Raw genomic sequence first — 13,085 nt, forward strand, 5'->3', positions numbered from 1 at the left:
TCAGAGAAAAATAGCTGCCACATAGAGTATGTTCATGCTCATAAGAACATGGACAGACAGAAGAAACAAGGAAAAAGGGATAAATAAAGAATGGAAGAAAGAAGTCTTGAAATAACAGAGGGGTCAAACTTGGAGGGAAGAAAGAACAAAAGAAGGAAAGAAAGAGGATGAAACAACAAAAAATCAAGATTTTATGGCAAAAAAGAATTCAGGGAAGGAAGGATATTAGAAAGAAAGAAGGAAAGAAAGGAAGAAAGTAATGAATAAAGATGGAGGAGGGAAGGACAGGGATGATGACATTGGAAATGAATCAAGTAGATGGGAAAGAATAACACAAAAGGAAGGCTTGCCATATCCCAGGCCAGGATTTAGGGTTGGGTGCAGAGAGCTAAAAAGTGGAATTTTTGTGAATTTTTTCCTTCAAAAAAGGGTTGTTTTCAATGTTTCTCGAAAAAAGTGGACCTTTTATATTTTTTTCCATCTAGAAAAGGCTGATTTTCAGGTTTATTGCTTGATTGATTTTTTTTTTCAGATTGGCATTTTGGGGGCTGGGGTGTCGCACCCCCTAGCTACAGCTTTGCACATACTTTTTTCTTGCAGTATTGGAAATTTATTCTTTACTTTAATATTAGTGTCAGAAAAGGAGTAAAATTGATACAGGAAAAAACTAGAGCGGTTACCACACCAAAGCTGAACCATGAGGCTTTGGCAGTATATTGTGATATACCATTTGTCACTTGGGGTTCATACCTTCTTGGGGTATGTGAAAAGGACCCAAATAGGAATATTGACCAAAGTCTTATAGGCAGTATCACCCCCGGTGGGGAAATTATTTTTATTCACATTTTCTTGGCAGTTCAAGATATATGAAAAGAACCCACAATTATGAATATTGACCCAGGTCTAGTCTACGGTCACCCCAGATTGGGAAATTATTTCAGTTATATTCTTTACTATTTTGTCTTTCATTTGACACCACTCAGGGGGTCACACCTTCTTGATATTTTGAGATATGAAAAGGATCCAAAATAGGAAAATTGACCTGTGTCTTATGAGGAGTGTGACCCCCGGAGGGGAAATTATTTATATTATATTCTTTACTTTGTTCTCTTTCATTTGACACCACTCAGGGGTACATACCTTCTTGGCATTTTGAGATGTAAAAAGGACCCATATGAATATTGACCCAGGGCTTATTATGAGTGCCACCCCGGGTGGGAAAATATTTTTATTATATTCTCCATTTTTTTCACTTTCATTTGACACCATTCGCGGGGTCAACTTTTAGTGAAAGTTTGAGATATGCCCATTTTAGACCAAATGGTTAGTCAGTCTGTAAGGAAGTAGGTATGATCATGTAGGCTGATACCATTTCATGGTTCAGCAAAAAGGACTGCAGGTATCAACCCACAAGTAGGTGTGAGCTGTGAGTCCCAAGGTATTTTAATACCCCCACACTATGATGAATGCCTTAAACTTGTAATAGGCATGGTGGGCTTGTTAATAATGGACAGAGGGCAGCCATGAGACTCACCCTCCCCCTGTATTCAGCTGCCAATATATTTAGTATAAATTAGTAGATTCTAGAGACAAAATAATGTTATAACCAAACTGGGACATTTGAATAATGTGGAGGAAGTTTTGTTGAGGTCAGTGTAGTTCAAACTGCTTTATCATTTGTATGAAACAACACAGTGCAGCAGAAGAATTTAACAAGAGAGGAACTGAGATTTAATGTACTGTATTTGCACCTGTCCTCTGAAGCCAAATCAGAGGTGGCTGTATTAAGTTTTTATTGGAAGTAGTTGCTCAAATCAGGCTCAAATGAATTGAGATCAGATTTTTTCCAAGTTCAAACTTTGGTTACTCAATGAAAAAGTGCAGAAGGGTAACTTCCATATTGGACATAGGACCGGGACATAGGAGTGGTAACCAAGTTGATAGTCAAATTTTGCAGCTGATGAGAAACCACTGAGACTCCAGAAGTGAAGAGGGTAAGTATGGAATATAGTTTACTATTTCTCTGCATAATTTATCAGAGATAAAAGCTGATATATATAGATATCTGCAGGCATGAAAATTCAGTCCTTTTTAAAAAGGAATTCTTGGTGTTTTTTTTCCAAATTTCCCAAGTTTTCATTTCTTTTTAGGCCGTTTTGAACATTTTTGCCATATTTTACACACTTTTTCATTTCTTCATAAATGTCTTGTTTTATTGAAATGTATTCTCACGCCTGTATCCAGTTAAAAGAATTTTGTAATTGGTGTTATTTTATTTTGCAATGTGTTCATTATTCGGCATGGCTTGATTAAATATCAAGTGGAGCAATTTGTGCACAAAATGTATGCAATTTATCAGTTATATGCACTTGATGTCAAATTGATTGTCATCAACTGTTCTTCTGTTTATGGCTAATTGCATGTGTTGTTGCATGTATTGTTACCTTTTTTAATTTTTAATTCATCTTTTTATTTTTATTGTTTGATTATATGCTGCCATTCACTATTTATATGCTGTCAGGGACATTAGGCCTAAGAAAAGCTAAAAAAAGTTTGTATTGAGTGCACTTAAAGCTCCAAAGTCGAGGTCTGTCAATCTGTCAGTTTACTTTAAAAAAAAATACATGAGGATTCGGTGTGACAAAAACAAAACACCTAAAAACTTGACCCTATTTTTTAAATTTTTGGTTTGTTAGGAAAAAGGCAATACAAACTTTTTAGGGCTAAACAGTGTGTGTAGAAAAGGCTCTGTTGAATAGTGAACAAAGAAAAGTCTTTTGAACTGGTGAAATTTTATTTGCAGGTATCATTTTTAAAGAACACAATAAATTAACACATCAATCTTGCCTGTATTTTGGACCTTGTAGTACTGGAAGTCCACTTTGTCCAGAATCACCCCCTCCCCACCCAAATTGTTATGCCCCTGCATACTGTGTAGTTTATCATGAGTTTATGTGACACTACTTTAAAGTTATTTAATTTCGCTAGTACTTAAATTCGCTAATTGCCAATGACCATCATTTTCGTGGGTATTAAATTTCACTAATCCAGCAATTCAATGTTTACAATTCAATTTAAAATTGTCAAATTTGCAGGTAGTTAATTTAGCGGATTAAGGCTTTTAGCCAAATTAGCCAAATTAAATCCCTAGCGAAATTAAGTGGCTTTACAGTATTTTATGTGCAAGTTGACCACTGGATCTGTACACGTGTAAGTATTTTTGCTAAGGGACCGTTCACAAACACTTGTTGGGGGGCCTGGTGACAAAAAATATATCACACAAATTGTTCAGCCCCCCTCCCCCCCCCCTTTTTCAGACCTCAAAATTTTAGGGCCCTCCTTTTTGACATGAAAATATGGGTCAACCCCATAGAAAAGCATATAAACTCAATTTTCCCAGGAAAATTTGTGGTCATTTTTTCAGCCCCCCTTAGGAGGGTCAAAACTTTTTGCATCAGGGCCCCCCTAACAGTGTTTGTGAACAGTCCCTAATGTTGAATTGCTTTCTGAGTGTACTTTTTTGAAGTGACAAGTAGTCAACATTTTCATTATTTATGGTGGTAAATATAACCCTTGTAAAACAGTTATTATATAGATCATAATTTTTGGCATAGTCCTATTACTTTGATCTTACAAACACTTCACACTGTGACTACAGTATTAGGAAGTCATTGATTTCTCTCATTATTTCTAGTCATAAATGTCAATTATACAAGTCATGCATATACTCAAAACAGTTAAATGTCACTTGCTAAACTTGTTTTCTCCCCTTATTGGAATTGAACAATTCCAATTGAAATCTATAAGTATACACCCCTATGGAAGACATACCCTTAATCTTCCACTCAAGGAGTGTAAATTGGAATCTACACCCCTGTGCATGAGATTAAAGTCTTGTTTTCCATAGGGGTGTATCAATTTCAACTGGAATAGCCCAATTTGTTCAAAATGAAGGAATTCTATAAATGATGTCAACTCATAAAGGTTTTGTGTTGTTTAGGAAGTTTAGCATCCTCTGCCCCAGTCAGAGTTCCTGCGTAGTCAGTCACAATACCGGCATCCCGGCAGTGCCTGCAGCTAGGCTCACAAAAATGCATGTTATCTAATCTCAGGTGCTTTATCTTCTTTGTCATATTATTTTGTTTTTTCTTTGAATGTGGAACTCAGACTATCTAGACTGAAAGTCTATTTTTACTTGTTTTTATTTGTTTTAAAAGATTTTCAGAGCTTTAAAATGTGTTGGTTTTGGCTTTTCTGAAAAGTGTTTTAGAACTTGAGAGTTGTCAGGTTTTTGTTGTGAATAAATGAACAAAACATGATAAAGACATTACACATGTGCATTAGTAATTGTTGAGATATACTCTTGTCTTTTGAGGAAATTATTTGTTTTTCTCATTCTCACAAAACTTGTGTAGGCATATTGCTGATCTCGGATCACTGGATGTAACAATTTGGATGACCTATATGTGCATGAGTATAGGCATATTACTTGGGAAATAGCAGCGCATTTTCATCAGTATCAGCAGCAGCAACATCATCAGATCATGGAGTGTTCTTGGAGTAGTCTATACTGGATTCTTGGGAGTTTGCTGGTAGCAGTACAAATTCAACTTTCTCATCAACAACGGATATCGGGGTAAGTCGCATATGCATATTACTCAAATTTATCTCTTTTTATGTAACATTGGTAAGGGCAATGATTATGTGCCCGTTATATGTGCCCTAGGAGGAGAGTCATATTTAAGGTTGGGACAACAAAAACTTTTTGGCAGGTCAAAAGTGGGGGTGTCAAGTCCTTTCTGGCACAACAGTTTTTGCAGCTATTAATATAAATAACTAGAGTGGTTACCGCACCATAGCTGAACCATGTGGCTTCGGCGGTATATTGTGGTATACCACTGTCACCCGGTGGTCACACCTTGGCATTTCGAGATAGAGATATCCCAAAATAGGAATATTTACCAGTCTTTAATATGAGGAGTAGTACCCGGTGGGGAAATTATTTTTTATTATATTCTGTACTTTTTATCTTTTTCATTTGACCCCACTCAGGTGGGGGCATATCTTCTTGAAATACTCGCAGGGGGGTGGGGGTGGTGGGTGGTAGGGGGCATATTTTCTTGACATTTCAAGATATGAAAAGGACCCACAATATGAATATTGACCAGGTCTAACGTGGAGGGTCACCCCTGGTAGGAAAATTACTTTTATTCTATTGTTTACATTTTTTTCTTTGATTTGACACCATTCGGGTCGTAATCTTCTTGGGATTTCGAGATATGGAAAAGGACCCAAAATAGAAATAGAATTATTGACCCAGGTCTTATGAGGAGTGTCACCCCCAGTGGGGAAAATAATTTTAATACATTCTTTGCTTCTTTCTCTTTCATTTGATACCACTCAGGGGTCATACCTTCTTGACATTTTCAGATAAGAAAAGGACCCAAAATATAAATAGTGACCCAGGTCTTATGAGGAGTGTGACTCCTGGTGGGGAAATTGTTTTCATTATATTCTTTACTTTGTTCTCTTTCATTTGACACCACTCAGGGTACATACCTTCTTGGCATTTTGAGATATGAAAAGGACCCATATGAATATTGAACCAGGGCTTATTATGAGTGCCACCCTGGTGGCATGCGCGATTTTTATTTGGGGGGGCTTTAGGCGCTAGCCCCGGGTCAAAGTAGGGGCGGCAAAAACAAAGGCGGCAGAAGAAGGGGGGCAAAAAGAAGGCGGGGAAAAAGAAGAGGAGGCGGGAAAAGAATTAGTAAAGAAAAAAGGGCGAAAAAATAGGAGCGGCCACGGTACGCCACTGGGTGGGAAAATATTTTTATTATATTCTTTACTTCCTCTTTCATTTGACACCACTTGGGGGTTCTTACCTTAGTGGCATTTAAAGATATGTCCATATTAGTCCAAAAGGTTGGTTAGTAAGTTAGTAAGTAAGTAATATACACTAATATAAGCTGATACCATTTCATGGTTCAGCAAAAATAAAATGGCTTAGAAAAATGGTTTGAGAACATTTAAAGTATGCAATGTATGCTTGCTACACTTGCAACAGTTATATAGAGTAAGAGCATTGATGGCGTAGAGAACAAGATTGGCACATCATTTGGATATTTCATCTTTACCCTTGGGCACATAATAATGTCATAGCCCCCATTTTGCCTCTAAAATCAGAGGGGTCCTCGTTCAGCATGGAAAATGCTACAGAGCTAATAATAATGTCATAGCCCCTATTTTGCCTCTAAAATCAGAGGGGTCTTCGTTCAGAATGGAAAATACTACAGAGCTTTAGATAGCATTTTGTTGCTTATTGCAGCCCATCAGTATACCAATTTTTCACAAAAAGCACCACAATTTGCACAAACTGGGTGCTTTAGGGCACTTTTGTCAAAATGCACCCAATTGGTCTTAACTTAAAAGCCGCCCATCAATGTACCAACTTTGCTGAAAAGGGAGTAGAGGTGTTCTTCTTCTTCCATGTTTGCACTAAAATATTGAGCTATACTGCACACAAAAAGTATCTGTACACTTAAAACAAAAGTAATATCTTATAGAAAATGAACTTAATTCACCAAATAAAATAATCAATTAGATGGGTAATTTTATACCTCATTCTGTACAATGCGACTTTATTCCATGAAGTTATATCTATTAGATTGGGAAAGTAGAGCGTTTCAAAAGTGACAAATTTCGGATATTTCCTCCTTCATGCAGCTCTATTGGCTTTTGTAACAGCTCAATGTAGTGCGACAGATCAACACTTACCGTATTTCGTCAAATAGTCGCCCCCCCCTCAAATAAACGCCCCACCACTTTTTTCAACCAAGTTGTTTCAAAAATGCCGATATTTCCATGCCATCTTGTGTAGTAAGCTTACCAAGTTCCCCACATAGTCGATAATAGCGTCAATAATTGGCGAAAATCTGGATTGGAAACCCAGAAGTGAGCCAGAAGTCAGTGTTTCTAGTTCATATTTCGTCATGTTAGCGTTTTTTATCATTCTAAAATTGACCTTGAATAAACGCCCCACCCTTGGGAAAATGTAACGCCCCCGGGGGCATTTATTTGACGAAATACGGTATGCGCTGTGGTCATAATGAAAGCGTATTTTGAGTGAAAAGTCTATATAAACTTTTGTCACTTTTTTCATTCAAATTGGTTTAAGTTGGAAACTAAAGTCGCACCGTGCTGAATGAGGTATCAAAATACACAGAACAAACTTCTCCATCTATTGACTACTTTATTTGGTAATGTAGGATTCTAAGGGTCTTTGCGATATTGCTTTTGTTTTAAGTGTATGGATACTTTTTGTGCGCAGTGTACTTAAATTATTTAACTTTGTCATAAAAAGAAGTGTTGCACTTGTAGTACATATAGGCCTATGTAATCCCAGGGTTGCTCTATATAAATGGCAGATGCTTACCCTCCCACCTTGTTCTGAAACAAAAAACGGAAAAGGAAAGGAAAGCAAACATGTATGTCAAGCATCAAATTAAAGGGAACTCAGCACAGAGATGTGTATCAAGAAGATATATATATAGGCCTAGCTAGTTGTAAATGTTTGTGTGGCCAAATGTTCAAGCTGTATCAATTTCAAACATTTTTCCTTGTTTTTAAGTTGACAATAAACTTCAGATTTGATTCCAAGGCATATAGAGTAAATTAATGTTGTTCTGGATTTAAAGGGCCTGTGTCAGCTTTTTATAAAGAAATTGCCTACAACTATTGAAAATATTATATATAAAGGATGTAGCCCACTGCTGTCAACTAGTAGCTAAAACATGTAAAAGGGATCAGGTGGAACTGTTTTGTTGCGGAAATATCTTAATATTTCAGTTTATTTCTGGATCTAGACAAAAAGCTATCGGTCATGCAGTCCCCTTCACATTATCCATGGTTCCTCTATAGGCTACAGTGATGACTGATATGGGACATGGTAGGTTCAGACTTAACATTTATGTTTAAGAACCAGTTGTTGTTCTTTAAACATGGAAGTGTATGGTCACAATATCCTTCCATTTATAAAGGAGGAGGGGTATGGATGAATAGAGCGTCATGCTAGTATTAGGAATACTTCGAATCTGGCCAGATGCACTGGGTTTTTTTTCAACATATTATTTGCACTGGCTACTCTGGGGAAAGATTAAAATTTGTTCAGGGGTATGGTGATATTGTAATGTTTAATATTATCACATTATATTATTTATTACTTAAATTATGTTTATCAGAATTAGTTTCCCATGGGCAACTCTAGACCAGTCAGGAGGAACTTGCTATGGATCATCACCAACTGTATACATATGGCTGCGCGTCACACTTGCATGATGCAGAGGGATACCATTTCTCTTCTCTTTCCTCTCATTTCACTTCTTTGTGAATATCTAAATTATTTTTCCATGACATTGTCCTAAATTGGCTTGACAGGGTCACACATAACTTTTTCCCACTCAGACACAATATGTGTAATGCGGGACGATTCTTAGACGGTATAAAATTTATATTTTGGTTCTCGTCCAGAGGATTTTCATGAATTGATGAGGGATGGAGCTAGGTTGTTTTTTTTTAATGTGAGATTCTGAGGATAAACCCCCGAGATTACTACAAAAAGTTTTGGAAGTGATCCATAAATAAACTTACTTATTTGTATAAAGTTTTCCTAAAATATTCCAAAGTTTACAAAATTTAGAAAAATGTAAAAACAAAATCTGACATCCCAGAAATTGAGGAGGGAGGGGACAAGAACCAAAACATATTTTATACGGCCTGATGTCACATTTTGATGGCATTGACATCCCTTTAAAACTGATCAAAAAGACAATGTAAATATCTAAATTATTTTTCCATGACATCGTCCTAATTTGGCTTGACAGGGTCACACATAACTTTGTCCCACTCATAATAATGTTGTTTATATTATATCAGACCCAATGTGTGTAATTCGGGACGTTTCGGATTGAGGAGGGAATGCTGCCCAGGATGGATATTACAACCAAGACTACATAAATGTATTGTACGTAAGTATCGATCCACCTGTGATGTAATTAATACATTGTCTTTCTGAGGATGAAATCTCATGACAGACCTGTAGCCAATGGGTGTGTGGTGCACTACACCGGCACCCCTCCCCCTAATAGGGTGAACATGTTACAATGTCCCTAGATGGCCCAAATTAACAATTATATCTTGAGTTCTCATGTATGGTGAAATTTTCATGCACTTTTGAGCAAATGCTAAAATTTAGCACAGTTGTAGAATTTGATATGCTGACTAATTTTTAGCATGGGCTGGGCCAAGTGAAAGTTTTCAATATGAGCTGAATTTGTTGAGGGTTGGAAAATGCTTTATTTCCCTAATTTTTACCCTAAAATGTCATTATTAATATACTCGTAAGTGGTTATAACTGCAAAAGTAAATTGAGTACAAACTGCATATTTGCTATGGAGAATACACATCACATGAGTATTCTGTATTCACATTAAAATAAGATTCACTGTATTGATACCATATTTGGGGTAAAATCCCATATTTGTGGTGCATGATTGGCCCAGTATATTATACCATATGACAGGAGATTACTACTTTGAGAATATTAGTGAAAGAGTTTGCTTACCCAGAGCGCTACCTTAATAGTCTTTCTGGGAGATGCCTTTGGGAACAATGAGTAATCGCCCATGTAATATGTAGGTTCATCCCAGACTATGTACCCACATCTCCCATAGTATGAAGAAGTAGGCCAAAGAAAGGGGCCTCCATCATGAACAACAGGGCCAGATTTACCATTGGGCCAGATGTGCCCAGGTCCAGGGCCCCATAATTTAGGGTTCCCCAAAATTGTCCTATGTATCTTCCTTTTAAGCCAGAAAGCACCATGTTTTGGACCCAAATATGGTAACATTGCGCAAAAAATTTGCTGTTTGCATGCACTGGCCCTTTATATAGCAAAATTCACCTTCGTTTTGGGCTAAAATTGAAATTGAAATTTCTTTCGCACTTCGTACGCAGCATGCTCGCCTCCCTCCAGCATTTTAATGCTTCCATTGTCACTGACGATCTTATAGGATATGTATTAAAAGTGCACATGCCTTCCTCATGTTTAGTTTGGAGACTCCAAATTTTGGCCTGGCCCAGGGCCCCCAAAAGGTAAATCCGGCCCTGATCATGTACATTTTGCATGATTATACTCCCAATTCCAGAATAATTAAAAATAATAATGTTTTTGAATTAAAAAATATTGTTTTGTTTTACCAGAATGGGAGTTGTAATTCCAATATTCAATCAATTGTTGAATACCATAAGGGACATGCTAGATTTGGTCAGATTACTTTAAAACACCAACAAATTATTGTTTACATATTATTTTCTATATACCCTGTATTCAGGATGAGAAATGTCTTGCTGGAAATGTCTCACAGCAAGAAGTGTATATCTCTATTGGCCTTTTGTCAATTTTTCTCTCATTTGGATGAAATTACAATTAAAACCAGATGTAGAATCATTGTTTTGGAACTTTCTAGCCTAAATCGATCATCGAGCAAGCAGATGTTTTTTTAATTTTGTAGGCCTACTTTTGTTTTTCATTTTCATGTCACAGCTGTATGTGATCGAGACTGTGGAGATGGGTTTTGTATGAAACCTAATGTGTGTTCTTGTCCTAATGGTGAGTTGTCGAAGTCAGGCTGCCCAAGAAGGAGCATGGTGCCTGGCGGAGTGGAAAGTAGATTGTCACCTTATGGGGGTAAGTCATCTATATAGAATCACTAGCAATTACCATCAGTGTTGCCAAAATGTCAGTGCCTGGCTGTTTGGCTGCTGCAAGAGCTCCTATGTAGCCCAACATTTAATTGATACACTTCAAGTACCCAATTTCTAAGATATGGGTGCACTTTAATTTAAAGCAAACTGCTTGAAATCACCATTGAGTATTATCACCTCCTGGGTATCACCTTTTCTGCTCTGTATAGTTTGTGTCATATGTTATTTGCACATTATTGACTTTATTTACATATTCTGTATTTATTTTATATTGTATTTACAAACCTTTGTAGTTGGGGCCACCTTAAAGCATTAATGGTGCAATTTCAATAAAGAATACAGATTCTTTTTTCCCACAAAATGTTATTTATTTCACTGATCACATTACGTCCCCTTTTAATTTTGAGCCCACAAATGAGGTAAAACGAAGAAAAGTGCTATTTCATTCCAGCGCTTATAATTATTGTTAATTTGTGTATTAGCTCGCCGATTGTTATTTAGCTTAATGCAGCTGGGATGTATAAATATGACATATGATAAATAGCTATATACACATAGTGTATATGTCACTGATTCAATGATACACATGCACGAGATGTGTCAGTCATCACTCGATCGGTGAAGACCAGAGATCTCCAGGTTTATTATTAAAACTGTTATTATTATTTTACTGTAATTAAAGCACTTCAGACTTAGTCTTTTACATGGCAATTTAGCACACCATTGGGTATTAAAATCATGCAAAAAGTAGATATTTAAGAAACATTAAGGGTGTCGCTGTGGAGCAAATCACACATTTTGGCTTTAATATTTCCTATTGTGTTTTGAACCTCACATTGAGACCTTTGCCAAAAGAATCTAATCCTCAAGTTTAGAGTTAAATCGCACCAACGAATATCACAGACCCACGTATGAGAAATCACTGACCTGTCTTTGAAATCAGAGACGTCCTTGAATTACGAGTGCCCCCGAACTGATATGACTTATTGTGTGTGGTTAATACTCCTCTGCCATTTACCACTGATTCCATTTTCCCTACATTTTGGTATAGATTTATGTGAGCCAGCCTGTGAGAATGCAGGCCAATGTGGGAGTGGTGGTCGCTGTGTGTGTCCCTATGGATTCCTGGGCAGAACATGTCAAACAGGTAAATGGAGGTGGCCAAGATTCATCCCGTTATACAGGGAAGGATTTGAATAATTTTTATATCAATATTGTTATGATCATTGGAAATTCATGTTGAATATTTCAGTAATTTATTTTGAGAAAAGATACGGTTTACAAAAAACATTTCAGTACTGGTTGGTAGATTTCTGAAAATGTATTTTGAAGTAAGGTAATGAAAAACAAGCCCGTTTTACGGGTGGACTTTTCAAGTGGTCTTTCTGATTTTTTCCCTGGAGGCTAAAATTACCCTAAAATATAACGAAAAGGCAAAAGCTTGAAATGAATATTTGATGATTGTTTTGCAAACATATTTTGAAAATGTTCTGAATTTCAGTCAAAATCAATAAATTCTGGTCCCAGAATTTTGGCAAAAAGTAAAAAAAACAACAACCCAAAACAGGTATTATTTTTGTCACCTAAACCAGCTTTTTATATCCATTTCAATAAAGTTGGTTGAGCTTGAACACAGTCAGTTCTAATAGTTTTCCTTTCAGTGCACTGCAAGTGCTAGGGAGAATGAAGTTTTATTTTATACTTATCTCGATTTATTAATATGATTTTTGTTTGGTACTACCTTTGTTTCAACCACGGGTGTTGATTTGTTGTAGAAAGTAGGAGAATTTAATATAGAAAAGTTGAAGTGCGTAGAACAATAGCTCCAGCGCATAAGAGCTTCGGGTCCAGGGACAAGGGTCCCTCATGAAGAGGTTAAGCCCCTAAAAGGTGTTTGCATTTACATGTACATAAGCTGAGATAAGAAATGGTGCACACATTTTACCAATACTGTGATATGGAATCAGAATTAAATACAACATATTTTTGGCAAATATGATTTATTTATAACCAAGCATTTCAATATTAACAATGAAAAGAGAATATCTTCATCAGAAGATTGAATTTTTTATTGTTTGAAAATACTAGGTCAAGGAATACTTGCTTTTTTCATGCTTTAAATACTTCCTAACATTATAGTACGTGTGGCCGAGTGGATAAGGCGCCCGACTCATAATACATAGGTTGTGAGTTCGAGCCCCGCAGTCGTGCCAACGTGTTGTGTCCTTGGGCAAGGCACTTTATCCTCATTGCCTACTGGGGGATGGGGTTGGGTTGGATTGGATGTTGGTATAGTTGTTTGTTTCAATGTTGCAATATTG

At 36.7% G+C, this 13,085-nt stretch overlaps 1 protein-coding gene across 1 annotated transcript in view; it reads left to right on the forward strand.

Moving 5' to 3' along the window:
• Positions 1-1,642: 1,642 nt before the first annotated feature.
• LOC140167004 (uncharacterized) overlaps positions 1,643-13,085 on the forward strand; it is a 99,825-nt gene continuing 88,382 nt past the window's right edge. The window contains exons 1-5 of the mRNA XM_072190484.1: positions 1,643-1,994; positions 4,416-4,636; positions 8,935-9,026; positions 10,604-10,747; positions 11,816-11,911. Coding sequence (XP_072046585.1) covers positions 4,545-4,636; positions 8,935-9,026; positions 10,604-10,747; positions 11,816-11,911 — 424 coding nt within the window. The 5' untranslated portion in view covers positions 1,643-1,994; positions 4,416-4,544. The remainder of the gene's footprint in view (positions 1,995-4,415; positions 4,637-8,934; positions 9,027-10,603; positions 10,748-11,815; positions 11,912-13,085) is intronic.

The sequence above is a fragment of the Amphiura filiformis genome, chromosome 12, assembly GCF_039555335.1.
Source record: "Amphiura filiformis chromosome 12, Afil_fr2py, whole genome shotgun sequence".
In the NCBI taxonomy this organism is placed as follows: Eukaryota; Metazoa; Echinodermata; class Ophiuroidea; order Amphilepidida; family Amphiuridae; genus Amphiura; species Amphiura filiformis.